Source organism: Agrilus planipennis, unplaced genomic scaffold (assembly GCF_000699045.2).
Source record: "Agrilus planipennis isolate EAB-ADULT unplaced genomic scaffold, Apla_2.0 scaffold30, whole genome shotgun sequence".
Taxonomy (NCBI): Eukaryota; Metazoa; Arthropoda; class Insecta; order Coleoptera; family Buprestidae; genus Agrilus; species Agrilus planipennis.
In genome coordinates this window covers 1,308,381-1,335,842 of record NW_020438923.1, presented here as the reverse complement: position 1 = coordinate 1,335,842, position 27,462 = coordinate 1,308,381, and the positions used below count along the sequence as shown (strand labels likewise).

At 36.6% G+C, this 27,462-nt stretch overlaps 4 protein-coding genes across 9 annotated transcripts; 2 read left to right on the top strand and 2 right to left on the bottom strand.

Annotated features, from left to right (window-relative positions):
• Positions 1-451: 451 nt before the first annotated feature.
• LOC108732303 lies at positions 452-14,821 on the bottom strand. 2 transcript variants are annotated; one of them, XM_018463013.2, is made up of 18 exons: positions 14,633-14,821; positions 12,172-12,354; positions 11,975-12,115; positions 9,392-9,574; positions 9,195-9,338; positions 8,816-9,130; positions 8,440-8,754; positions 8,068-8,382; positions 7,360-8,004; positions 7,023-7,303; positions 6,737-6,959; positions 4,284-4,415; positions 3,901-4,224; positions 3,515-3,841; positions 3,077-3,181; positions 1,846-2,484; positions 1,464-1,787; positions 452-1,380 (listed from the first exon to the last, which is right to left on the bottom strand). In XM_018463013.2, exons 1-18 carry the CDS (start codon positions 14,790-14,792, stop codon positions 1,007-1,009), a joined length of 5,130 nt encoding a protein of 1,709 aa, XP_018318515.1. In that variant the 5' UTR covers positions 14,793-14,821; the 3' UTR covers positions 452-1,006. The 2 variants fall into 2 exon arrangements, with proteins under 2 accessions (XP_018318515.1, XP_018318516.1); XM_018463014.2 differs by lacking the exon at positions 3,077-3,181.
• Positions 14,822-15,813: 992 nt separating this feature from the next.
• On the top strand, positions 15,814-18,006 carry LOC108732327 (kynurenine 3-monooxygenase). 4 transcript variants are annotated; one of them, XM_018463064.1, is made up of 8 exons: positions 15,814-16,254; positions 16,308-16,498; positions 16,555-16,603; positions 16,658-16,745; positions 16,800-17,356; positions 17,408-17,448; positions 17,539-17,661; positions 17,756-18,006. In XM_018463064.1, the coding sequence occupies exons 1-8, from the start codon at positions 16,140-16,142 to the stop codon at positions 17,831-17,833; spliced, it is 1,242 nt and encodes a 413-aa protein (XP_018318566.1). In that variant the 5' UTR covers positions 15,814-16,139; the 3' UTR covers positions 17,834-18,006. The 4 variants fall into 4 exon arrangements, with proteins under 4 accessions (XP_018318566.1, XP_018318565.1, XP_018318567.1 ...); XM_018463063.1 differs by having other exon boundaries at positions 16,308-16,462; positions 17,408-17,661; XM_018463065.1 differs by having other exon boundaries at positions 16,800-17,221; positions 17,408-17,661.
• Positions 18,007-18,072: 66 nt separating this feature from the next.
• On the bottom strand, positions 18,073-21,267 carry LOC108732329 (2-acylglycerol O-acyltransferase 2-A). Of its 2 annotated transcripts, none has more exons than XM_018463066.2 (3): positions 20,922-21,267; positions 18,512-19,383; positions 18,073-18,441 (listed from the first exon to the last, which is right to left on the bottom strand). In XM_018463066.2, exons 2-3 carry the CDS (start codon positions 19,380-19,382, stop codon positions 18,284-18,286), a joined length of 1,029 nt encoding a protein of 342 aa, XP_018318568.1. In that variant the 5' UTR covers position 19,383; positions 20,922-21,267; the 3' UTR covers positions 18,073-18,283. The 2 variants fall into 2 exon arrangements, with proteins under 2 accessions (XP_018318568.1, XP_018318569.1); XM_018463067.2 differs by lacking the exon at positions 20,922-21,267 and adding an exon at positions 19,665-19,999.
• A 174-nt stretch (positions 21,268-21,441) lies between these two features.
• Positions 21,442-27,415, top strand: LOC108732325 (E3 ubiquitin-protein ligase SHPRH). The gene is made up of 12 exons (XM_018463060.2): positions 21,442-23,034; positions 23,550-23,762; positions 23,838-24,033; positions 24,093-24,256; positions 24,326-24,496; positions 24,549-24,995; positions 25,051-25,241; positions 25,306-25,652; positions 25,703-26,007; positions 26,061-26,288; positions 26,350-26,661; positions 26,722-27,415. The coding sequence occupies exons 1-12, from the start codon at positions 21,754-21,756 to the stop codon at positions 27,262-27,264; spliced, it is 4,398 nt and encodes a 1,465-aa protein (XP_018318562.1). The 5' UTR covers positions 21,442-21,753; the 3' UTR covers positions 27,265-27,415.
• The last annotated feature ends 47 nt before the right edge of the window (positions 27,416-27,462 follow it).

Genomic DNA, 27,462 nt, shown 5'->3' with positions numbered 1-27,462 from the left:
ATCGTTCCCAGGCATGGAAGTGAGTTCTTTTTATTAAAGGCAACACGACCCTGCGCTATCCTCTGCTTTATATCCCTACTATTCCTTCCGTCCTGACTTCCTAGATACCTAAAATCAGCCACTTCTTCCAATCTTTCGTCTCCTAACTTTAATGTCGCGTACAAGTTCATCATTTCTCGACGACTCCTTGTACATATCCAAGCGTCCGTTAATAATCCTATGATTATCCTTTAATTGCCATCAAGGCTGTTATTGAAACCCTATTATAATAGACGTACGTATGCAGATTGTTACAAACAGATCAATAAAAATAGGGCTGCCCAACATTGTACTTAAATAGTTCGTTTATTTATTTACTACTATGTACAGAAATGCTACAAAACGAAATGAATAGATAACAAAATTCTTTTTTCCTTTTAAAGTACAGAATCAATAACAGTAATATCGAGAAACTAGTTCACAGTAGATATTTATTTATTTTGGGAATGATTAAAAGGTGGCTTGTCGTTATCAACAAAATAATATTGCGCAAACAAATAAATCGAAAATCTACGTAATTCTTCTGTAAAACAAGTGAAGTTTGCTTGGACATTGACAATAATTGAGATGAGAATTTCGTACAAAAATTTTCTTAGACACTAAACGAGGGTTTAACATTAAAAATATTACATTATTAATACATTGGGATCAACGGCTATAATATCAAGTATTGCCATTATAAAAATTTATCACGATGCTTGGTCGTTTTTTATTTTTATTATTTATATCTCTTGAATGGTAATCGCCATTTACATATATATATATATATACATAATATCATGTGGGTGAAAACGGTGCGATTTTGTTTGATGCGTACAGGTATTTACAAGGAGAATGTCGAATCCGTGCCAGCAATTGGAAGAATTAACAAATTAATTGTTAAATAAATAATCTTGAAAATAACAAAAATATATATCGTAGATAAAAATGAAAAATTCTTCCAATTTGGCACGTGCTATTTCAATAGCTACGCTTGTTTCGGATGGTTGATGGTCGCAACAGTCTGGGGTGTCTTGAACCACTGCAGCAAGAAGGCAGTGTATGTAACAAAAGCAATGCTTATTGCCAATAGAGCGTACATGAAGATGTTCAATTCGGGCTGACGAAATCTGTTTTTCCGTAACCAATCGAGAACATCCCTTTCGGCACGCAGATTCCCGCGGTAAATACTGGGGAATCTTCTTCTGAAGAAGACCAACGAAGGTAGATGGGTGACTCCCCATTTCCTAGCATATCTGGCGTCGGCCATCTTCACAAACGTGATGTCAAAGTTGTCCGTTTCGCTGTCGATGTTTTCTAAAATTTCTAGCACTTTTTTGCTTTCTTCGGAATTTGCTTCATCTGAAAATTATTGTTGTAAGTCAATATTCAACCTATATTCTGGGAAGGAAGGACTTGTAGTTCAATGGTAATAAAAAACTTACAGAAGAATACTGTGACATATTCATTTTCTTCCAGTAATTTGTCCAGCATCTTCCTGTTGACCTCCTCTATTTCATTTTTAATTTCTATGACGTCCAGTGACGTGAGCCAATCGAGAACCCGATTGGCTTGCATCAAATCCCCGTCGTAGACCATCGGGACCTGTTTCCGAAAGTAGACCAGCGTTGGAAGATTGTGGAATCCATAATTCGCTGCAGCTTCCCCGCTACAAATCTTCACGAAGTCGATCCCAAATAGATCTGCTTCCCCGTCTATTTCTTCCAGCTGTTCCAGAATCTCTTCGCATTCCGGACAGTTTTCGTCGTCTGAAAAAGAGCATCGTCGGAATGGTCGTTTCGGGAATGAAGATGTACTACTACTTACAGAAAAATACTGCAAGAAATGGCGACTCCTTCAATAATCTTGTTAACATCCTTTCGTTGACGGCCTCGATTTCATCAGCCAGTTCGCGATTATCGTCATCCGTCAGCCATTCTAAGACGGAAAGATGGTTTTGAAGATCCCCTTCGAATAGCAGAGGATTCCCATTTCGAAAATATACCAAAGCAGGAAAGGTTTTGATGCTGTATCTCTTCGCGAGTTGGGGATCCATTATCCTCACCAGCTGAATCCCGTACACGTCGCATTCGTCGTCAATTTGCTCCAGGTTTTCTAGTATCTGTTCGCAAACGTGGCAGTTCTCTTTGTAGAAGTAGACAGCAAGGTACTGCGTGTCTTCGACCATACTCTCGAGCATCTGACGGGTGATGAGTTCGATGCGGTCTTCAGTTTTCTGCTGGATCAGCCACTGCAACACCTCCTCTTCCTCGCTGAGGTCTCCCTCGAAGATACCACCGATGCCCTTTTCGAAATACATCAAAACGGGGTAATTCGTGGCCCCGTACTTCTCGGCCACTTTGATATCTTGAGTTTTAATGAAGTTGATGCCGTGTTTTTCGCAATCGTCGTCGATATTTTCGAGTTCTTCGAGAACTTCGGCGCACTGGGCGCACTCTCCGCTATCTGCAATCACACACGTGGGTAAGAACGGATAAAATGTGACGAAACAGCAGTCAAGTAGGTACGCCAGTTTCAAAAACCAAAAAAAAAAAAATGGAAAGCACTAAATACACCAACAGGTTCACCCCAAAAAAAATGTGTACGGGAGAAAACCAGGTGTGAAAAATGCCAATCACCCCCCAACAAAAAGATGTTGTTGTAATGTACATTCGTTCTTCGTTGAAAGTCAAGTGGGAGGTATGACAAAAAAAACTTCAGTTTCGTATTTTCTATAACTAAGTACTTGATTAACTTGAAGCATGGAAGGGTTGTGTACTACAGAGGGTAATGCTTGGCCATCAAATGTTTTCATAATTCATGCTCGCACAATATATACTGGTGTGATACAACATCTATGTACTTGTAGGTATGTGTAATTCCTAGTATACAAAATTCGTCTGTTGGGGCAGGCAAGAATAGAGGGTAGAGGGAGGTTTTTTATTGCGCCTATTATATATATATATATATATATGTCTTTTTGATTTGGGGAAGTTATCTACAGCTACAAACTGTTTTTTTTTTGTTTTGTTATGAATATTTAGATGTATCTAAATACCATGTTGGTCTTCTCGCGACTCTTCTTCAGATTCTTTGGACTTCTTTTGGCCCCCTCTCCTCTTTTGTTCGCGGGCCTTACATTCATCGCATAACGTCTTGTTCCCTATATCATTGGACATTAGATAGATAGATCAGACACCAACGTCAATTACCTATTCTATTCCAAAATTGGAATGCCGCAAAAGGAGATATAGCACATGTCAAAAAAAATTGATGCATGGTTTAGTTCTTCTTCTTGTAATTGTTGTAATTGGTAACGCAACTGTATTCCAGATATTGTTTCAGTCCCAAATGGTTTGAACACAGGCTTGCATCCTACTCTAGTCGTATTATATTACTGTATAATACAAAGCTTTGGCATCGGTTTAGTGTTACTAGTAAGACCTGCTTTTGCGACACTCTCTCCGTTAAGTTAACTGCGTTTTATGATACTTACAAAAATATACAGCTAGAGCTTCCTCCTCTTCGATCAATTTAACTAATTCTTCACCTTCTATTTCTTCTATAACGTCTCCGGATGGGTCTTTCTGAGTTAGGAGCCATTGCAAGATTTGCTGTTCGTCGTACAAGTCTCCGGCATATATAACCGGCTCTTTTGATCCCATTTTGAAGAAAAGTATGGCAGGCAATGCAAAAACTCCAAACTCTTTCGCCATTCTCTTGTCGTCTATCTTCACGAAATTGATTCCTGCAGCATCGGCTTCATCGTCGATGTGTTCCACTTCGGTCAATACTTTCGGGCATTGTTTGCAATCGTCACTGTCTGGAAAATATCGACAAGTAATTGTTTAAAACTTCATGAATGAATTGTAGGGTTCGTACATAGAAACACAGCGAGATAGTCTGATCTTTGTCTTATCCTGTCGAACATTTTTCTGTTTACTACTTCTATGTGGTCTGTAAGTTCCATGTTTTCTGGGTCCGTCAGCCAGTCCAAAACCTCTTCCTCGTCATCTATGTCCCCATCGTAGTTTATTGGTTTCCCCTTTCTAAAATACGTGATACCAGGTGGTTGTCTAAATCCATACTTCTTGGCCATCAACCTGTCTCTCATTTTGACTATTTTTATACCATATTCAGCTGCTTCGTCGTCTATCAGTTCCAAATGTCTCAGGATTCTGGGACTATCGGGATCTTCTTCTTTATCTAAAGCACTTTATTATTTAGAAAATTTGTATTAATCAGAGAAAAATGTCGAATCTTACAAAAAATCACTGCGAGGAACTCTTTCGTGTTTATATATTCGAATAAAGTGTCTCTCGTAATTTCATCGATACTTTCGTCATTTTTCTGGGTAGTCATCCATTCCAGAACTTCGGTTTCGTCTAGTAAATTGCCTAAGGAACATCACCATATAAAATCGTAATCAAATTAATTAAATAAAACGTAGATTACAACTTACTTCTTCCAAATTTCCCGAATCCTCTTCCAATCTGTTGTTTCGTTACTCAAACTTTTGAATAAAGAAACAAAAGATCACAAAAGGATACGTCAAAAGTTTGGAAGGATTTTAAGTCCACTTAATGCATCCGACTGAGGAGTTTTGGAATGGCTGTAATACAATCGAAAGTAAGAAAATTCTCAACTTACCTATCCTTTTGTGTTTTGTTTGTTTATGTTCCATTATTTGTTTTAATAATAATAGTTGCAGAGTGGTACAATAAAAACAGTTTATTGTGACTTATTAGATTAGATACAATTTGTCTGTTCTTTTTTTTTTAATGAAAAAAAATGAACTGCGAGGTGTGCGGCAGTGACTGACTTAAGCGGCATTTTAATTTAGTTAAGAATCCCTGAATCCAATCCTGTCCACAAAAGAATATGATACGCGAAAGCAAGATCGATATTACTGATCGATTTTCGATAATACAATAATAATAATAGTAATAATTGCACCCAGGGATCATTCTTATACTTACTTAGTTAAGTATGAACAAATAAACAATAATATAAGAATAATTATGATAACAATGATGTACAATATTTACATGCAAATTATAATTGCGTAATGTAACGTATTAATTAATAAATAGGTAATGTCTTTTTTTTGTTTTGTGTTGCAAATAAAGCGAATTATAAGAACGAAATGAATACGAATATGTAACGCAGAGATAGAATTAGATAGAGAGAAATAGAGAGAGAAAGAAAAAAAAAACAAAATCCACGATACGATAAAAGAAACAAATTAATAATAATAAATTAAATATTTCATTAGCACTACTAGTCTTTCATATCAGCTTCAGACTCTGAATGCTCATGCCCATGGACATTCCTCGACATCTACCACCACCAAATATATTTACCGGTACCGAAAAACCCCTTTTTCCCTTTGCCCTTTTCCTGTTTTCCTCCTGTTTGTATCGGTTGTTGTTTCATTCCTTTCGGATTACTTTTCGACGACGATTCCCTCGGGTTCTGCTGCTTCACGGGTTCCGGCGCCTTCAGCCCTATTTTCGGCAAACTTTTGTTCACCGTCTTCGCGTCTTTCCTGACCTGGGTGAGCGGTCTCGGGCTGTCTTTTGTTTTCTTATGCACGACCTGCTTCAAGGTGGAAGTGGACGTGGCTTTGGCAATTTTAGTTCCCTTGTCCGGATTTGAAGGACAACACTGGTACGGTTCGAAGGTAGGATTACGTTGCTGGCCGGCGCCGCCTCCCAGACCCACGTAGAAGCAACCGCCATCGCCTGCATCAGGAAACATAATGTCAGAATTCACTATAAGCTGTTTATATAAAGAATATTGAATTAATGAAACGCAAATGGCAACTCAGCAGTTAGTACGATATTTAAAATAATGAGACAGTACAATTATAGAATCTATGTATGTGTGTAATATAAATGGGGAGCGAATGTCTGACACTATGCCCTGCATGCAGCATTTGGAGGAAGAGGAGACATGCACAAATATTGATAGGGACGACCGCTCCTCAGCAGCAGGAGTCGATTTATGTTTTATTTTCTCGTGGGAGATCTACCAATTACAACACCGTTCAGTATTCTGGTGTTCTACCGAAGCAGCTATGAGAATTCCTGAGGATTACCTGCCACGAACGGGTTGAGTACTTCACCATTTACCGACCCCTCGTCATCGTCATCGTCATCGCTATCGAGATCGTCCTCTGAATCATCGTCTTCGCTATCACGATTGTCATTTGCAAGACGACGTCCGCGACCAACATGACGAGACTCATCATCATCGTCTTCATCAGAACCGTCGTGGTCATCATCGTCGTCGTCGCTATCGTCTTCTTCTTCGTTGTCCGAACTCCCCTGGTCACCTAAGACATCACGCTAACATGCAGCACCCATGCAATCTCATCACACACTTCGCCGAAGCAAAGCAGCGAAATATTAGTACAAAAAAATATACGTATTATGCTCATCATTGGAACCGATTCCGAAACAGATAGAGAGAACAAAATTAAGGAATGAATGTGTATGTACCACATGATACGATATTATTATTATTTAACAAGGTTAAGAGTGTTTTTTTCTTACTTTTCTGATTAACCAGCCATTCCAGAACTTTCTCTTCGTTTTTCAGATTCCCTAGAAAGTAACCCATTATCAAATGTAACAGAATTGGTAGCGTCGGTTAGTTGAAAGAATATGAAATTTAATTGTCCGTTTGTTTGCCGATTGCGCGTGTGAATATTTACCGTCATACATTATGGGAACTCCAGTTTCATAGTAAACCAGCGCTGGGAAGCTGAAAATTCCGATTTCCGAGGCAAGTTTGGCATCGTTGGACTTCACGAATTGGATTCCGTGCTTGTCAGTGTCATCGTCGATGTTTTCTAACTCCTCCAAAATCTCGTCGCATTCTTTACACTTCTCGTCGTAGAAAAACACAGCAAGATGGTCAACATCATTTATCAGAACCTACGTAAACATCATTCTTCCTATTAACTAGAAACGTCCAACTTGAAGGAGCCGTATACTTACTTGAAGAGTTTTCCTGTCAACACTTTCTATCACGTCTGGAGCTGAATCTCTCAGGTCTAAAATCCATTCCAGAATGGCTTCTTCGTGCATGAGATCTCCTTCATACAAATTCCTGAATCGATTCCTGTAAAATGCTAGAGCAGGTAAGGATGGAAGGTCGTATTCCTTTTGGATTCCGTGATCAGAAGTTTTTATAAAGTCGATTCCCTTTTCTTCACATTCGTCGTCGATGTTCTCCAACTCTTGCAAGATCTTCTGGGACTTCTTATCCCCTTCTTTGTCTAAAAATAAACCGATTAATATTATTGCATTATATCTATCAAAAGAAGCTACCTACAAAAGAACACTACCACATAATCTTCTTCGGTTAAAATTTTGTCCAGCATCTTCGTGTTCACTTCTTCGATTTTGTCTGGGATTTCGAGTGTGTCTTCATCAGTAATCCAAGCAAGCACCTCATCTTCGTCCTCTATGTTGCCAGTGAATATCAGGGGTTCCTTATTTCTGAAGAATACAATTTTTGGGAAGCTCTTGATGCCGTTCTTCCTTGCAAAGCCCAGATCTTCCGTGGTGACAAACACAATTCCGGTTTCGTCGAGTTCATCGTCGATATTTTCGAGTTCTTCGAGAATGTCATCACACTTGTCTCCTTCGTCGCATTTTCCACTGAAATAAACGACAACGTACTCGTGCTCTTCGATAAGATCTTCGAGAATTTCGTCTGTTACTTCTTCAATTGTCGCTGTATTCTTTTGTTCAATGAGCCACTTCAATACTTCATCTTCGTTCATCAAGTCGCCTTCGTACAGTGCTGGGATTTTATCTTCATAATACACTAAAGTTGGAAGATGATCTATCCCCAGTTCTTTAGCTTCTTCTTTGTTGTCTATGCGTACTATGACAATCCCTTCTTTCTCCAGTTCGTCGTCTATATTTTCCAGTTCGTTTAGGACCCGAATGTCTTGCTTATCGTCCTTATCATCTAAAGAGTAGGTTGTTCAAATATTATTATAGATAAGGTGTTTCAGTGTAAATGTGAACTTACAAAACAACACAGCCAAAAATTGAGTACTTTCTATCAAACGTTCCATCATTTCGTCAGTGATTTCAGGGATTTCCGAGTGTTTCTTTTGGTGCAGCAACCAACCCAGGAGGTCATCCTCCTTCATCAAATCGCCCTCGTAAAGATGAGGAATCTTCCTTTCGAAGAAAACCAACGTCGGAATAGTGTCGATGCCGTACTCCTTGGCTTCATCATCGTCGTCGATCTTCACGAACACTATGTTGTTTTGGTCGCATTCGTCATCGATGTTTTCAAGTTCTACAAGAACTTTTTGGCTTTTCTTCTGGTCCTTATCATCTGAAACAATTTTTTGTTTCTAAATTAAATCTAAAGGTATTTATTATTGGTACTAACAGAACAAGACCGCAACGTGGGGGAATCTCGCAATGATGAGGTCCAGCATTTCGTCAGTAACATCTTCAATTTCGTCACTTTTGATCTGATGTTCCAGCCACTTGAGGACTTTGTCTTCATCTTCCAGATTGCCCTCGTACAAAGTCGGAATTCCATTTTCGAAGTAAACTAAAGCTGGAATCTTCTCGATCCCGTACTCCTTGGCTTCTTCATCGTTATCAATTTTTACGAAAACGATACCGAGCTGGTCGCACTCATCGTCGATATTCTCTAATTCGTTCAATGCTCGTTGCGATTTTCGATCGTCGTTGTCATCTAAAATTCAAAGAGATAACATAACATTTGTAGATATTCTATAAAAGGAGTTTAGACTTACAGAAGAGGACTGCAAGGGCTTTGCTTTCCTTGATCAATTTGTCTAGCATTTCATCTGTGACATCTTCTATCTCGTCTTTTTCTAGCTGCTGCACCAACCAGTCCAAGAGTTCGTCTTCATCGTCCAACTGACCGTCGTAGATGTTCGGAAGTCCTTTTTCGAAATAGACCACCGTTGGTAGGTCATCCAATCCGAATTCCTGGGCTGCTTCCTGATCGTCGATCTTCACGAACTGGATCCCATGCTTGTCGCAATCGTCATCAATCTTTTCAAGTTCTTCCAGCACTTTTGCGGACTCGTCATCGTCGTTATCATCTCCAAAATAAAGAAAGTTATTGATAGACGATTGAAACAAAAGGGACATTAATGGATTTCTTACAGAATAATACGACCAAATTTTCCACGCTGCTTATCAGTGTTGATAGGGTTTTAAATGTGACATCTTCGATAATGTCTTCATCGTCCCCTGTGCTTTTGTGTTGGACCAGCCACTCTAAGACATCTTCCTCCTTGCTCAATTCCCCTGCAATTAAATAATAACCAGATTCTTTTGGCAAAATTATGGGAAAATTTTACCGTCGTATATTATTGGTGTTTGGTGTCGATAATAGACAAGGGCTGGTAGTTCCCCTAAATTATATTCTTCGGCTAAATCTTCGTCGTTGATCTTGACGAAACCGATACCAAGTTGGTCGGCCTCGTCGTCAATATTCTCGAGTTCTTGAAGGACTTTGGAACATTTCTTACATTCGGGTTTCGCTAAAGACAAAACCGACAATGATAGATACAGAAAAAAAAATAATCGTAGAAACGTTTCTAAATACATAAATGCATCAATCTACTGAACAAAGTGTATGCATCTCTATACAATAGCTACTGTTATGGTATTTGTAGAGGCTAGCACATCATACATACTCATTCTGGATAAACTAAAGGGATATACTCCGTTATGGGAAAGGAATCGGAAACTACATGCGTACTTTAAAAGGTTTGAGAAAACGCAAATCTAATAGCAACTCTTCATTAAAAAGAATAAGGCATTTAGAAATAGAAATTATAATCCACTATTTTTTGCTATTAATTGGGCATCTATTTTTAACGAAAATGTGTTTCTGATTGGTGTCGTTTTCCATGTGGGTGAATCAAAGAAAGTATATTGCAACTTGTCTAAATAATAGTCACTGTTGTTTACATAGAAAAAATTGGCAAGCAACATTGTGACACAGCAAGCGGACTTATCCAGAGGTAATTTCATTTACATCTTTGACTAAATGGGCGACTTGGCAAATGTATTGCATTCCTAAAAGTTATTATTAATGAACAAACTGTCTAAAGGCGTCTTTTTGCGATATGTAGTTTAAATAATGACCTTAAATGTATACTGGTTAAGTAAATATGTGTAAGTTGTAATATTAAATTATTATTGCATCTCCAATATATTTTGATTTGTATGTAATTTGTCTGTTTACTGCACCTGAAGACATCTTTTTGATTTTTCCATTTCCACATTGCGTTACATAAACAATATTAGCACCTATACAAAAAGGTGAAATTCCCGATATTTCTACTAAAATTTGATGATAATTCTTAATTATTTTATACTGAAATTTAGAAAGCTATCGCGAAGCGTCAGTTTGAAGTACCTAGCGTTATTTTTGGACTGCAAAGCGTGAATTAGATGAAGCAATTTTGGTTAATTTGGCTCGAATGTCTGCGCTGATTTGACCAAACAACTATACGATGTGATACATACATTGAAATTGTACTACGCACGGACAATCTTAATTTTGAATCATGGCACTTTCAATTTCGAATCATTAATAAATATTGATATAATAATCAACGTTGGCTCGGGATTCGCTCCGTTGCACTACAATATACTTATTATTGTCAGATTTTTGTTCATACGAATTTAAAAACGATTTGTTCAAATTCGATGATTTTCTTTTTTTTTTTTTGAGATACTTTCAATTTTGATACCGTTAATTCAGTGTATTAATGAATTAATTTTTTAATTAATGTGACCCTCTACAGCTGACCTCAAATTAATGAGGAAAATTGTTACTGATGTAACTCCCGTGCCGGGATTCGAACCCGAGCCCTGGTTTTACATAGTACAATACCAATAAGCTACAAGGAGTGTCATATTAACCAGGTCGCGGGTTCAATTCCCGGCAAGAAAGCAAGAACAGCAACATTTTTTTTTTCATTAATTATAAGTAATTAAGTCATGTGTAGTGGGTAAAATTAATTCAGTAATACACTTTGTTTTTTTAAATTCTATTCCGTTAATTATAGGCATACCTACTATCAATCAAAGCAAAAGTTCGGAATTGTTTGGAAATAATAAAACGCATGCGGTCTTCATATATATTTGGGTTTATATATACATGGCTGAAGATTCAACATCTTCTAACTTACCAGGTCCCGATTTGGGACAATTTTTCTTTTCGGGACCTGTAAAATTAGTTTTGCTTTGTAAAATGTAAGCTTGCTATATTATGAGCGAATTATCGTTAGATTACTGTGTGAATAAACGATTTTTTTTGCGCAAATAGCTGCAACAAAATAGTTACGCATTTTCTTTACAAATGCGGCAAAAATATTATCTACAATACAACAACAAAATAGTAAAAATTCGATTTCAAGGAAACGTTGTTGTGAATTGCTATCTATTTAGAAAAAAATTAGTAGGTGTCTAGCCCATCAAAATTTAATTGTATGTGCTTATATATTTGTTGTAATTGTTAGGTAGGTGGTAATATTTATTGTAATTTAACAAATTTCAATGGTGTCGTGAAAGCCAAAAATAATATATACGTATATACACTGTGCATTTTAGTTATTTTTGAGTTTGGCAAGCACTTTATATATAACGCTATTCTTATCGATTGTATTGTTTTGTTGAAGAATAATTATAAAAATCCGTACGACCAGACAAAATTTTTAAACAAACATCGAATAAAGTAAATGTTGAAGGTAAATTGTCCATAAATTTGTTGATGGTCAAAAATACAATTTCAAAAATAGATTTCTTTTTCTAAACATAATAGTTTATTTTCAAAGGCGATTTGTGGGATTTTATTAAATTCCCTTGTGCTACAACAGTTGGAATTATGATGATTTATAAGTGTTGAAGATTCAAAAAATAGAACTTACAAAATAACACAGCGACGTAGTCGGTTTCTTGGACTATTTTCTCTAATATCCTTGCATTCACCTCCTCTATCCTGTCCGGCAAATCCATGGCTTCTAAACTTGTCAAAAACTCCAAAACGCTCTCCTCATCCATCAGGTCGCCTAAACAATAAACATTCAATTTTTTTTGGCTACAGTAACGGTATTTCTAACCAAACCTTCATATATAATTGGTTCTTTTTCCCTAAAATACGTAAGGGCCGGGAAATTTTTAATGCCGTATTGTTTGGCAAGTCTTTTGTCGTTGATTTTGACAAAATCAACGCCAAAGGAATCGGTGTCATCGTCTATTTTTTCTAATTCCTGTAGAACTTTATCACAAGTTGTACAACTCCTAGTATCTGAAACAAAAAACGTTAAAAAATCAAAGCAACGATTGCAAATATAACGAATAAAGAAGATAATGCTTTTGTTTATAAATATTCTTCAAAAAAATGAACAATAAGGAACTAAAACATATTGTTTACGACCGAAGAATGCGTTAACGTTTCAGATATTGTAACAACAAAAATAAGCTTGTTGCAACACGATATGCAACACAAAATTATTTATTGTTTTTCCGAAAATAACTTGCTAAATTTTGCGTCATTAGATATCTAATAATAAAGTTTAATTTGTTTTGTAAAATTTTAAAACTTCTTTAATATATGGTTTCCGTATTGTACGTATACATTTTCGTTAATTTTTAATTTTTATGGGTGATTGTAAACCAATCATGAAGCATAAAATTAAAAAGTCGTCAGTGTCTTTACGCCTATTAGTTTTCATTATTGGCAATTAATGTAACAAGTAGTGACGTATAAAGATAGCTCAAAGGATTATAGAATTTACTTTAGTTTTATTTCAAGATTATTGTTGTTTTCTTATATCTACCTAAATTTGAACATGTGGATATTAAATATGTTTCCTTAGCCTTAGTATTTATTTGCTGTGTTATTGCTTAGGGAATTTTGCCAAAAACAGCAAAATTTTCAACAGGTGGGTGGCAAGAAAATGATACGTATCACAATTAGTACTTAAACAGCAACGGACTCTATACGTATGAGTTTTGTTTTATTTAGGCAAGTTGTGTATTGTTCAAAACAAAAAAAAAAATAAAACAAATGAAAAAGGAAAATGCAGTATACGAAAATAGAACTTCTGAAACGGCGAAAAGTAATACCTTAGCGCTGCCTTCTTGATTATTTCGTTGCCAAAATTTACTTCTTTCTTATGTAATTCGAAAATCATTGCCAAATGAATTGAGTCATATTATGTATAGGGTAACGGTGGATCAATGGGATTGATTTATTTCTTATATATCAATAAAATGCCACGTGTTTCAGAAACCACGATCAATTTTTGAAAATATTAACAAGTAGAAAACATTTAACAAAAGACTATCACTTTTTTTTTTCAACTGTTTTCTCTAATGAAACTTGAAAATCTATCTAACTAACTAACTAACTAACTATTCATTACATAAAGTAACAACCAGATAGATATCTCTTACAAACATTCATTTTAGGAATAACTAGAATTTATTTTGTTGTTATTTTGTCGTATTTGTATAAAATTTTGTGGGACGTGTTATTTTAGTAATTGGGGTAGAAAATAAGTAGTAAATCCACTCGAGACATTTCTTCTAGCGAATGTCAAGATTACTGAAATATTGGTGTGTATCTTTGGCGAGATGGAAATGTGCTATTAAATTCCGAGTTAATTATAGGACCACCGAAAGGCTGTTTTCGTATGTTTGTACTTCAGTATTGGTTGCAACAGCCAGTTGGTTTAGTTTGCTAATGTTTGTCAAAGCACTATAGTAACTGTTAGCGTTAGTCTATCTAATTAAATAAAAAGGAACAATTTTTAAAGCTATTTAAAATAATTTAATAGGAAGGGCCTTTTTTGTATGTTTCTAAATCATTCGATATGCACTTCAGCAGGAGTTTAATTATACAGAAGTTACTAATAAGTTTAATAACAAATTATAGATAGTATTGCTATTTCGGACTAATAAATTTAGTGTATAATGCTAAGCAAATTATGTATTTAATTTGCAACTGGAGTTAAGAGGAGTAGAAGCAGATCTAGATTAGATTACTGTTCACAAATAGTTAAGGATGTGGGATGTTCCAGTTTTAGGGAAAGATGCGAAGATTAGCTCACTATAGGAAAGGGTAGAGGTGCGTGATCAACCAGTCTTAGGACTGACGACCTTATGATGATGATTACACGATACTATTCAAAGAGCCCTATTTTTTTCTGATGATTGAATCAGTTCTGAAAATGATTTTAGAGTCATCCGAAGTCTTTTACGTGAATTCAAATCATTCCTGAGTGCTTTACGATCAACCACTTGTTTCCTAACGTTAGATGCCCGACGTTTCGTCGCCAGTACCGTTTTTGAAGGAGGTAGACGACGACGACGACGACGTCCGTCGCGATGCGTCATTACGTCACACACCTGCGTATGTGCGGGCGGACGCCGAGCGTCTGGTTAGACAGACCAAATCGGGAGATGGCATCCTATCTGCTTCTCTCCCGGATTCCGTATCATCGACACCCAACACTCGCGAACACTCGAGACCCAAAAACAAAACACGCACGTCATAATCGCCCAGGCCTACTACTACTTACACCAGAACACTGCAACATAGTCCTTCTCGTCCAATAGCCTCTCCAGCTGCTTGGCGTTGACCTCTTCGATGACGGGGTCCTGCTGCTGGCTCGGTACGCGTTTTGCCGCCGACGACGGCGACGCCGCGAGCGTCGTTACGAGCAGCAGCCACCACCACATGTCGGCGTCCACTGAGAAGGTTAGAGCGTCGCGACGCCAAAACGGACGCGATCCCCACCCGACGACCCACGACGGACACGTCCGCGACAAAGCTCGGAATAAGTTGCTGAGTTGGGGATGCGCTATTTCAGAAGGTCTCCCATTCAATTTTTGACCAGGGAAAAGACGAATCTTCAATAGTTTCCTGGATGGAACCGCATTCTTCCATAAAAATTAAGATATAGATGCATCTACATTTTCTTTGATTAAAACATAACATGTCTGAACTGGTAGCCGTGGTCTAGCAGGATAAGGAATACCCGACGTTTCGTCCAAATATGGGTAGGACGTTCTCAAGGGGGATAAAAGATCGTTGAAGGCTAACGAAGTTGAACCAAAACCTTCAACGATCTTCTTTTAAAATCCGCTACCTAATTTGAATGAGTAAGATTCTTCCTTCAATGACAGATATGGCGTTTTGGAAGATTCCTTCCTTAAACCAAAAACCCTAAAGTTTGTTTGTCCATCCCCATCAGCTTGCGATGACACCTTGATGAGTAATCCACACCCCTGGTACGACTACTATTGCAATGTTTATGGTAGATGGAAACTTGTCATATTATTTGTTGAAAATTATAAATATTCGAGCAGTAGAAAGACCACTATGTATCAAATTTTCGTCAGTATCAGAACTAATACCTGTCATTGGTATAATTCATATCCAATTTCAAATTCGCTTGGATAATTATTAAGACATTTTGTACTCCATCGTGACCGAATATAATTAAATACAAACGTTGGATAATTAACTTTTAAAAGTTTTATTACAAGAAAAATACAAGAAAACAACTATAACTACAAAGAGATGTTTTCCAGCTTGAATAGTGTTCAAAACGAATTACAACAATGATAAAAATTACCCAAAACAATTTGAAAGTACAAGTAAAATGACTTTGAAAGTAAATGTAATAATAACGATTAGTAGTAGTATTCCTATTATCAGTAACATTCTTATACAGATGTATTATGAGGATATAATTATATGCATAGGTAACTCTAGCATATTAAAGTCGTGTTAGCGTTAAAAATTGTTTTGTATCGGAAGCATATAACACTTATTCATGCAAAAAAGGAATTCTGTGTTCGACGCATTTTCTTAAAAAGTTTCCAATCGCATGCGATCTACCTATACCTACGCGACTGAGTAAATTGATATCGTTTTATGGTTTTCGATATGTAATACTCCTGGTACTGAAGGTCTTCCTTTAAAGACAAGTCTTGTGGAAAACTGAAAGCTGGAATCGTATAACGTCAGTCGTTATTTTAGTTATTTGCAATTCGTTTGGCTGTCGATACACGTTAACTGAAATGGAAGAAAATTCGAAAAGAATCGTCATTGTTGGTGGAGGACTTGTTGGGGCTTTATGTGCATATTATTTTGGAAAAAGGGGCTACAGGATAGACCTGTACGAATACAGGGAAGGTAAAATATTTTTACTTTATACAAATGTTTCTTCATCGAGTATATCCTTAAAGATATAAGAAGATCCAAATCCCCAAGAGGACGATCAATCAATTTGTCGTTGTCTAATAGAGGAAGACTAGCTTTGAGAGACGTAGGTTTAGAAGAAGAGGTCCTGAAGAGTGCCGTGCCCATGGTAGGAAGAAGAGTGCATTTCCAGAATGGAAAGGTACAGTCCATTTTATACGACGAATTTACCAATCAGGTGTGTCAAAACGCAATTTGAAGCTGAAGCACATTGAAATTTTAATTCGTTTTCAGTGTATATACTCAGTTGGGAGGAATTTCCTAAACAAATTTCTACTCACAGGTATTATCACATATCAGATGGCACAATCGTAATGGTAAATTCACCTTTTTGCAGCGATCGAAAGTCTTCCAAACGTCCTGCTCCATTTCGATTGTAAATTAATCGATGTAAACCTAAAAACAGACGAACTCACATTTTACAGGTAAAGAAGAAGATCACAAATTAACAAATTCGAAACTTACTTAGAAAGTTTAAGATGTTCGTCGCAAGATTATCTTCGTGTAACCGGTGATCTGATAATCGGCGCCGACGGGGCTTTTAGTTGCTTGAGGAGATCCCTCCAGTCCACTCCCCTGTTCGATTGCTCCCAAACTTACATAGATCACGGATACATTGAACTCAGAATATCTCCCGAGCAAAGTCATCTAATGAAGCCGAACCATTTGCACATTTGGCCGCGGGGAAGCATGATGTTGATAGCCCTTCCAAACATAGACAAATCTTGGACTGTGACCCTCTTCATGCCTCTCAGCGAATTTGACCGCTTGGTTTACAAGGAGATGGTTCTGGAGTTCTTTAAACAAGTATTTCCCGATGTTATACCGTTGATTGGAACAGATCAATTGGTAAACGATGTAATCAGAACGAAGCCTTCGGTTCTTGTGTCCATTAAATGCAGTAAGTTGCATTACAGAGATAAATTTCTTATAGTAGGGGATGCTGCTCACGCTATCGTACCCTTTTACGGGCAGGGGATGAACGCGGGATTCGAAGATTGTACCGTTCTGAATAATCTTTTGGATAAATATTCAGGTAACCGATTTAACAACAGAAATTAACAATGATGACTTTTTAAATTTGTAGAAGATTTCGGGCGAGTTCTAGAAGAGTTCACCAGACTAAGGGTAAGTGATGCCCATGCTATAGCAGACCTGGCAATGTACAACTACTTGGAAATGAGGGACCTTGTTACACGACCCTCTTATTATTTAAAGAAATGGTTCGACAAACAAATGCACAGGGTTGTGGAGGACAAATGGCAGCCCCTCTATTATTCCGTTACCTTCACGCACACGAAATACGAAGTATGCTTACAACAAAGAGACTGGCAAAGCAAGGTAAAAAGGGCTTAAAGTTTCAGGTAGCTTTCTTCTAAAGTAGAATCTACATTACTTTGCCAGCGAGGATGTAGTGTAACTGTTTTACTTTTAGGTCCTTAAAAGAAGTCTTCTACTTTTCGGAATCGTAGCATTGTCTTTTTCTGCTTTAACATTTATAAACATAACGTAGTAATTAATTTATTATATAAGTTTTAAACAATCTTTGCTGCACATGAGACTCAATAAAATCTTCACTTGATATTGTTAAAGAGAATTATGCAAATATTCTTTGCTTTATCCTATATATAATCAACTTTCTTTCCCTGCAATAATATTAAGACTTTGATAACTCGAATAGCACTTCTACTTACCTTAATCTTGCAGCTTATCTGCACAATAGGTAAGGATGCCAATAAATAAAAGTACAACTGCTTTTTTACTTCAAATATATATATATATATGTACAAAAAATATATAAATATAAAAACTATTAACAAGTATACTTCCAATAACAACCTTTACTTACAAATTTTAATTAGGTAAGAAATTTATTGCTATAATTAAAAAAATTTAATTATAATAGTTACATACACGTAGTACATAGGTATCTAAATCAATTATTCTATGCATCTTAATTCTATCAGTCTATGTGAAGATGTACATCTTCAGCATTTTTTATGTAACGGTGTTTTTCTTCTTCGAAGAAATCGATAAGGGCTTTCATGAACTCAGCGTGTTTTCTATCGACATCCTCTCTCGTAGGATTTTTGATATGTTCAACATCGACCGGTCTTCCCACTGTATAAAAAGATAACACAAAAAACAAATGATTACTAAACAGTTTGTTATACTGGGTTTTAAATCTTACCGACGACGTGGACAGGCTTCCTTTTCGGCACAAGTCCAAAATTGTACTGAAAGAACCCTCTTCCGATAGGTATAATCGGGGCAATCCCGATAAGCCTCCTCAATCCCTCCTGTACCTTCCTGAGAAAACTACCTTCGGGACTGTCAACTTGACTAAAAAGGTCCGTCTCGCCAAAAGACATGACGGGAACAAGAGGGGTACCATGTTTAAGGGCAAGTTTCACAAACCCCTTTCTATTCTTTAACACTATTTTGTACTGTCCTGGTTTGCAATTAAACGATTCGGAAACCCCTCCAACAACAAGAACTGCGACATTTCCACCGCCAGGCTTGCATATGATACTTTCTATCGATTTCGCTGATGAGGCACAACCCCCCAAAGACAGGGCGAGTTCCCTGAAGAAGGGCATGTAAAAATGTTGCGACAGGGCTATCGGGTACGGAGTATGATGGGGGAATATCTCGTGAAACCCTCCAGCCGTTGTGGAGAACGCTGAAAAAGCCCCGGTACATAACATACCATGGGGAAACGAGCAGAAAAGGTAGTTTCGCTTCGGGTCCAATTCAACCCACGGTACCCTTTCCAAAGTCAATGGGAAATACTCCTTTAAATACTGCCACCAAGCCCAATCTCTAACCCATTGGATCCTTCTGCCGCCGTACTCGCAAACGTCTTTATCTATATATATCCAAAATAGATATAAAATTGTAAGGAACCATAACCGGGTGAACAGGATCAAATAGAGCGCCAGAAATAGCCCTATGAAACCTCCAAATGCCATGGTAACAAACCATGCTGCCGCTGCCAACGTTTGAAGGCGTCGACGGAATGGGATATTAAACGGGGCAAATTGTATTCCAAACAGTTCCATTCTGGAAACAATAGGCTTGATTAAGTAAACAGCAGGTAAACTGTTTTATCTGCCTCATTAGAATTGAATACAAACTTTCAACTTTTTAAAATTCATCATCGTTACACATATGCAGATTTACAAATGATAAAGCTACTTATACATATATTATAGTAGAATAGATAATGGTGAATGAGAAACGTAACAAAAATTAGAAATGACGGAATTTACTATTAAATATGAATCAAACAATTCGTTAGATAACAATTGTACAGTACGTAACTCAAAAAGTGAACAACTTACTATTATAAAATATCACCAATTCGAATTGAATAGAAGTTTGATGTGTTAATTCTGATGTACAGTTTACAAGTATAACAAAACCCATACTGGTTCGTTTAATTAACTAAGTGCAACCTTGTCCTGCACTTGCAGGCTGTAGAAAATCTATAATTCATTACTTTTCACATTATTTCATATCGCCGTTTCTTTACTTTATATATTTTTTATTATACATTCATAAAATATTTATGCAGGTATAGCTGTAAGTGATTACAATTATTTCTTTCACATTGCGTATAAATCAGTTTCTAAACATGTACCATAACAGCAGTTTTATGCTTTCGTTTTAGTGTAAAAAGAAAGTTAGATACAATGTAATAAAAAAACTTTTACTTCTTATATGCCACCAGTACTTACATAAATAAGTCTTAATATTTTTCGTGCAATACCTACTTTTGTTTGAAACTTAAAAAAATATTGTTGTTTGATGAAGTTTTATCAAACGTTTCCCTGATAAAGATTATATCAGGAAATAATACAGGTAAAGACATCAAAGTTCAAAAATCAAGGTCTACACATAATATTTACGCAAAAAATATCGTTATTAACTTTTACTTTCAGTTATTAGCAGTAATTAACGTACTGTAGCGTACGTTATGCATCTGCGTGATTTTAATTTTAACATAATATTTTATCCTTTGGAAAATCTATAAGGGCCTCAGGATAATGAATAAGTAAACCTATAATTAGTAGAATTTGTATTCGCAATGTGACGATCCTTGAAATGTGGTATTGTTGAAAGTTTAATTTTTGGTCATCATATCGGGTCAATCTGTTTTAGCGCTTTAATGTTTATTAACAAGAATAAGTATTATTAGGAATTATAGCTGACCTTCCAATTGAATAAAACGTATTTCAATACATAGTTTTATTTGTATGCACTTGTTGATTTGAAAATAATCCTTTTACAAAATCTTATCGTTTATGAATTTAACATACTTTTTCCTTAATACATAACACATGATGATACGGAAAACAAACTTATCAATTTCATTATCGCGAAACTGAACTTGTTCGACGTTTTCCTATTTTTTTACTATCTAAAGTACACATTACTTCGTAAATGTTAACTAAAACTAATTCAAGAAAACTGGTTTAATACTAGATTATTGTTGTTGTAGGGTGCATGAGATGTTTTGATTAAAGTTTTTTAACAACAATTTGAAAAACTGATTTCTGCTTTTATTTTAATTTTTCAAAAAATTACGACAAACTTACCTTCTTGCATCCAGTTTGTGGTTGGAAAAATTGGTAAACTTTAAAAAAGATTTATTTCTCTTTATTTTGGCTTTTTATCGAACACAACAGTTGCAGCGATCACATCTTCAATTAAATAATTGTTTTTAACAGAAATATTGTACAGATGGCTAGTTTACACACTTGTTCCGACACTAGTATGTTTTACAAACACATTTTCGTAGAAATTTATTTAAACAAGTACAGTAAACATTTAATAAGTATAACTGAAAGAAGTAACCCAAGTATTTGGTAGGAAGAAGAGTATAAATTTTGTGTTATAGTAGCACAGCTATAAAGATGAAATGTTAGGTATTTACTTTGGGTATGTACATGATATATGTATAAGGAAAATTTAAAATAGGTGCCCCCTCTCTTGTATCATTGTACATAGTTCCATGGTTCCATGAACCCATGGTTTTGTCGGCAGCTTTTAACGCAAGCAACCCATTTTACATCAAAGTTGCTTATGAATTTGTTTAAACTATTTAGTTTTTGTTAAATTTCTATTTTGCGATAAACGTCATCGAAAGTTTTCGCGATGGAAAATCGCGATTTTCACTTCTATCGCTTACTACATTTTCGCAGCTACTGAAAGCTCAAAGCTGCCTTCCGGAATAAAATTATTGATTTTTGCTTTTGTTCTGCATCTATGGTATAAATTAATCGTGTTTTATATAAAATCACAGACATAAGAACGCGATGGAAGGTTATGTCTGTGTTTTGTAAGAGATTGCTTATAACAAATTTTAGCATTTTCCATTAAAAATTGAGCTTTACGTTTTTGTGAAAGTGTGTAATCTTGTGCTTCGAAATGGGACGAACGAAGAGAACCCCCAAGAAGATCAGCGGCGGTGTAAGTGAAAATGACAACCCTTATAAAAAAAATATTAAGACTACTTCAAATCGAGTCGTTTTGTACAACAATGTTGGCGCAAACAGGGAGTATTATTTAGGGGAAATTTGGCTGGGTAAAACAGACAACACCATACCAAAAAAATGGCGAGCTTGTCGAATAGAATACGACTTAGATTTGTTGAAACTCGAATTCGATTTCAGTACATTTGTTGTTATAAATTTGACAACAGACATGAATTACATAAAGGGTCTCATACGGTCCAAAACATATATTGTACGTCTTATACAAAGGGCTGACTTAGTTTTCGCTGACTTGTACTTTTCTGAATTACCCTTTTCGATTTTCACTCCAGTAATCGAAAATATCACAAGAACTACTTTTGCTCTATTATACGACATAGAATTAAATAACAAGGACCTTCTAAACGGCGAAAAATCGACTTCGGCGGGTGATATAAAAGACTTTTATAAAGAACTGAAACAGTTCAAAAAACAGCCCGAAAATAGCGAAATAGATGTTCAACATCCAGCCTTGGCTCCTAAATTAAGACTTTACCAACAAGAGGCTGTAAGGTGGATGCTGAGCAGAGAACAATTTAAAAAAACTTCAAAAAAGGGATATAAATTGGATTTGAATCCTTTGTATAAGGAGGTGACGTTAAAAAGCGGCGAAACTGTATATTTAAACAAATCGAATTGCTACGTGGAAAATACACCTCAATTGATACCACCGTTAAGAACGGGTGGTATATTAGCGGACGAGATGGGCTTGGGAAAAACAGTTGAAGTATTGGCATGTATACTTCTCAATCCATACAATGAAAACGACGCTACCAGCGCTTCATCCACAAGGGTCTGTATAGAAAGCTTTTCGCAAAGTAATGCACCTCAAACCAGAAAAAGACGAAAGCCTTTACAGAACGCTATCAGCGAAAAAGAACAATTGTATGTGGACAAGCCGAAAAAACTAAAAGTACCCAAAGACTGGGTGAAAAACCCGAAGAAAAAGTCCAACAATTATATCGCTCTTCACACTTGGTACGAAAGTGTTCTCAATGATATGAAAATAAAAAAGCCCGAAGCCGTGCTCATTAAAAAGGTACAATGTATCTGCGGAAATCGTAACGAAGATAACATCATCCAGTGTGTCGACTGCTCAAAATTTCAACATGTTTCCTGTTTTAATTACAAGCCAGAATTCGGGGATTACAGGTGTGCCCAATGTTGGGAAAATCAGGTACCCTGCATATACTTTTATTAAAAATTACTTAATATGAAATAATTTCAATGTCTATTACTTGATTCGTCGGAAATATCGGTCCTCACAGAGTGGCGCCAATTTTTTTAAATCGATTGGCTACACGTTCTAGGCGCCACTTGTTCAACCAATCAAATTTCTTTCCATATCCTAAAGTCGCTCAACTTGAAAGCAAAATTTAGTAGCTTTTCCACAATAGTAAAGAAAGTAATTATAAGATTTATTTATTACTACGTATTTATCCAGTTTTTAAAAGTTAAGATCGATAATACAAAAGAGTCGTCTTTTTATCTTCCGATGCTTGGTGATCTAAAAGGGTTTCAATAAAAAAGAACAATTTTCGTCAAATAAAATGTTCATCATAAATCCCTACAATTTTGTCAAAATTTGAAAACTAAAATTACACACCCAAAAAACTTGTATTTAGCTGCTTTCGTATTTTGTTACACGAATTTATTGTATATTATATTCTATGACATTTAGTAATATTTTAGCCGTATATAGAATGCAAGGGTACAATAATAGTATGCCCCAAAGCTCTTGTAAATCAGTGGCTAACAGAAATTTCGAAACACATAGACAAGGGTCTCAAAGTTTTCCACTACGATAAACGACCAATTTATCCCACTCAGCTGAAAGAATATGATATCGTTCTGACGACTTATAGTGTACTTCACACAGAATTTTGGACAACTGAAGTAGGAGAGGTATCTAGCATATCATTCATAAAAAAATACTTTATTATGTAACGTTTGTCGTACTTCTTTTTATTTATTTGTAAGTCGGCGGTATTGAGAAGGACTCCTAGATATTCGCCCCCGGGAAGTCCAATAACCCGGATGAACTGGTGGCGGGTTTGTCTTGATGAAGCACAAACTGTTGAACTGCCTAGTAATAAAGTTTCCGAAATGGCTTTGAAACTTCATGGGGTGCATCGGTGGGCCGTTACTGGTACCCCCATTTGTAAAGATATCTCAGGTATTTAAATAGAAAGTTTCCCAAAATTCTTTCCCTTATTGGGCCTTCTATTTTTTTAGATTTGTACGGTTTAATAAGTTACATGCAGTTCGAACCGTTTGATGATAAAGCAGCTTGGGATTACTTATTATATTTACCATATCTGTCGGGTAATAAACAACCCATGTACGAGTTTCTTAGTAAAATTTTATGGCGAACTGCAAAAAATGACGTTTTAGATCAGGTACTCAAATAGATTATCTTAAAACAAAAAAAAAGTATATGATGCGAGACTCGTTTGTTTCGTTCACAGATCAACATACCAAAGCAAACTGTCGAGGTTTATTCTTCGGAATTTTCAGCTGTGGAAAGGTATTTTTATAAACGCGAACACGAATTAAGCGCAAAGGATTTTCTAGATAAATTGCGCACCTACGACCTAAATATTCCTATATGTTCACTTCCCGATGGGCATCTAAAACATGTAAGGAATACTCTCGAAACAATTGGGCATATTGTTGTCTTTTTTTTATAAGATTATAGGGCCCCTGTTATCAATTAGACAATCCTGTACACATCCCAACGCTGTTAGAGGCCGATACTTAGCTACAAAGAAACAAGTGGCTTCTATGAACGATTTATTAGAAGCCCTGATCTACAAAAACAATGTAGAAAGCGAAGAACATTTAAGGATTGCCATTTCCGCAATAAACGGTATAGCCGGTATATATTTACTGCTTAATAATCCTGAACAGGCTGTTGAGGAATATCGTAAGGTTTTACAATTAGCGGCCAGGTTTAACGGCGAAAGCCAGAAAACAGAGGGCTCCACAATTGACAAATTACAACTGATTCATACCATGCACAATCTGGCTGATGTTCTAGACATGAAACCCAATGTAGCTCCGACTTTAAGGGACTCGACCCTTCGAAATGATTGTCGGGCGTTGCAGGAGAAGTTCATAGACAAATACATCAAGGAAGTAGGTCTTAAAGACGGGGGTTTTTGTCGCGATTTTGAGGTCTTTTTTCTTTTAGACCATCTCCGCATTGAAAGACAGCGCTTCGGCCACCGAATCGGTGGTGAGATTGCAGGAAAAACAGACCCTGGTGGAAGGAGATTGGTATTCTGTTTTACTAGATTGGATAAGTGTTAACGAGTACTCCGATGAACTCAACAAGAGGATTATGACCACGTTGGAGAACGCAGATCTCAATAAATTTTCAGAGTAAGGGAAGAATTGAATTGATCGACTTTAATTTATTTCATACGCTTCACTAATTCGTTGATAGGTTTTCTAATGAGAGAAAGATATTGTACCGAGTGACACGATGGAGCCAGGATGTCATGAATTTACGAGACGAAACGATGAGTTTGCTCGAAATGATGTACACGTACTCGAAAGAGAACAACAAATTGACCCTGGCTCAGGGTCTTGTCGAGTACGCGGCAGGATGTCATCTGAAGTCCCAGAAGAAAAGCGGGAAACGAGAGAGCAAAAGCAAGTGTCTCGTTTGCGACGTGGACAGCAAAATGAGAGACTACGAAAGCAAACTGTTCAACACAACCAAACTGGACGATCCAGACAAATCAAACAAGGGCAATTGGAAACCAACCGTTTTCGAATTAGTCTTAAAAGGTAGATATAGAATAACACAATATCTTATCACCACTAATGCTCCTTTGAAGCTCTCCTGCTCCTTGGAAAGGCCAAAAAGGCAGACAAAGAACTCTTACAGAACGGCCACTTTTTCTGCAGTCAAATAGACAACATGAAGAAGGAATTCAAAGAGTTGCGGAGGTTCTGGACGTACCTGGATCGACTTATATGCGCCCAAGACGAAGTAGACATGTGCAAAATCAGACTGAGACTGAAGGATCCTAGCAACGATCAATCAAAACCAAAAACATCCAAAGTAGATCGAATTATAAAGCAACTCTCAATGACCACCGACAATAAATTAGAAACCATTCATATGCTGGATCCACACGAAGTATTAATGTAATCAAATATATTTACTGCATATCATTAATCGTCGTATTCCAGTTGGATTACCAAAGGGCAGTGCTTGAGGGAGAAGCAAATCAAGAATTACAAGAGTTGGAAAAATCATTAGGGACCCGCAGCTATTTGGAGACATTAAGAAGGGACCAGGAATCCAGTGCAGGCCCTGATCCTTGTCCCATATGCAAAACAACGTTGGAGGAACACAAGAGTGTTCTACCGTGTGGCCACTGTTACTGCCTCGACTGTATTCAAATCCTTTTAGAACAAGTATTGGTTTAACTTGACGGAAAGGATTTGTAATTTCTATTCATTTCTTGTTTGATTCTAGACGTCTGCGAAAAAGATTTCGTGTTCCATATGCAGACAGAAGCACAAAATTGAAGACATTTCGTACATTAAATCTGGAAGTGCGGTCAAAGATCTGGATCTGGTTAAAATAAAAGGAAATTACTCGACGAAAATAGAAGCAGTTGTAAAGCTGGTTGTGAAATTGAAAGCCGAAGACAGTTCAGTTAAAATTTTGGTATTTTCCAGTTGGCCGGCGATCTTGAAAATAATACAGAACGCGTTCAAAGAAAACGACGTAACCTGTGACCTTTTTAGTACACAATGTAACATGAACCAATTGGCAAAATTCAAGGTATGCAGTTTAATTACGTATTTTTTTCTAGTGATGCCATTTCATCGTTTTCTTTATTAGGACCCAAATCAAAACCTCACGGTGCTTCTACTTCCCATCAAGTTGGGTTCCAAAGGGTTGAACATTATCGAAGCTACCCACGTGTTTTTTGTGGAACCTCTTCTCAACCCAGGTGACGAGCTTCAAGCCGTTGGGAGGGTTCATCGAATAGGCCAAACCAGACCTACCTTTGTTCATAAGTTTTATATCAAAAATACCATCGAGGAAAATATTTATTTATCGACGTCCACGTGCACGGAAAAATGGGTGAAAAACAAAGTGACTTTGAAAGAATTGCACGATCTATTCACTGTTTCCGACAACGCGAAGAGTGAAAACGAAAACGAACAAGATGAAAATCCTCCTGATGACAATATGGACGCTTCTGGTTCATCAACGGGATTAGATGATGAATCATCCTCTTCTACCTTGACGAATGAGGTAAAAGAAGAAGGGTACTCGATCACTGATTCAACGAACCCTCATCAGAGTTGTAGAAATGCCAGGCTGGATTCCATAGAATCGGATTCTGGATTTGTCGAAATGAAAATGAAAACAGAATAAAACGTATCCACGGAATTCAATCTTTTTATACAGTATTAAGTGTGTAGTGTAAGAGTAAATAATCTTTTTTATTTCTAGGACTAAATATTTAAGTTTTAATTGTACTTACTCGTAAGTGTACGGTTACACCATTACAATATCTGTTTTGTAACATTTTTTTATTATTTATTTGTCTACCTCTGACATCTCCTATTGCGT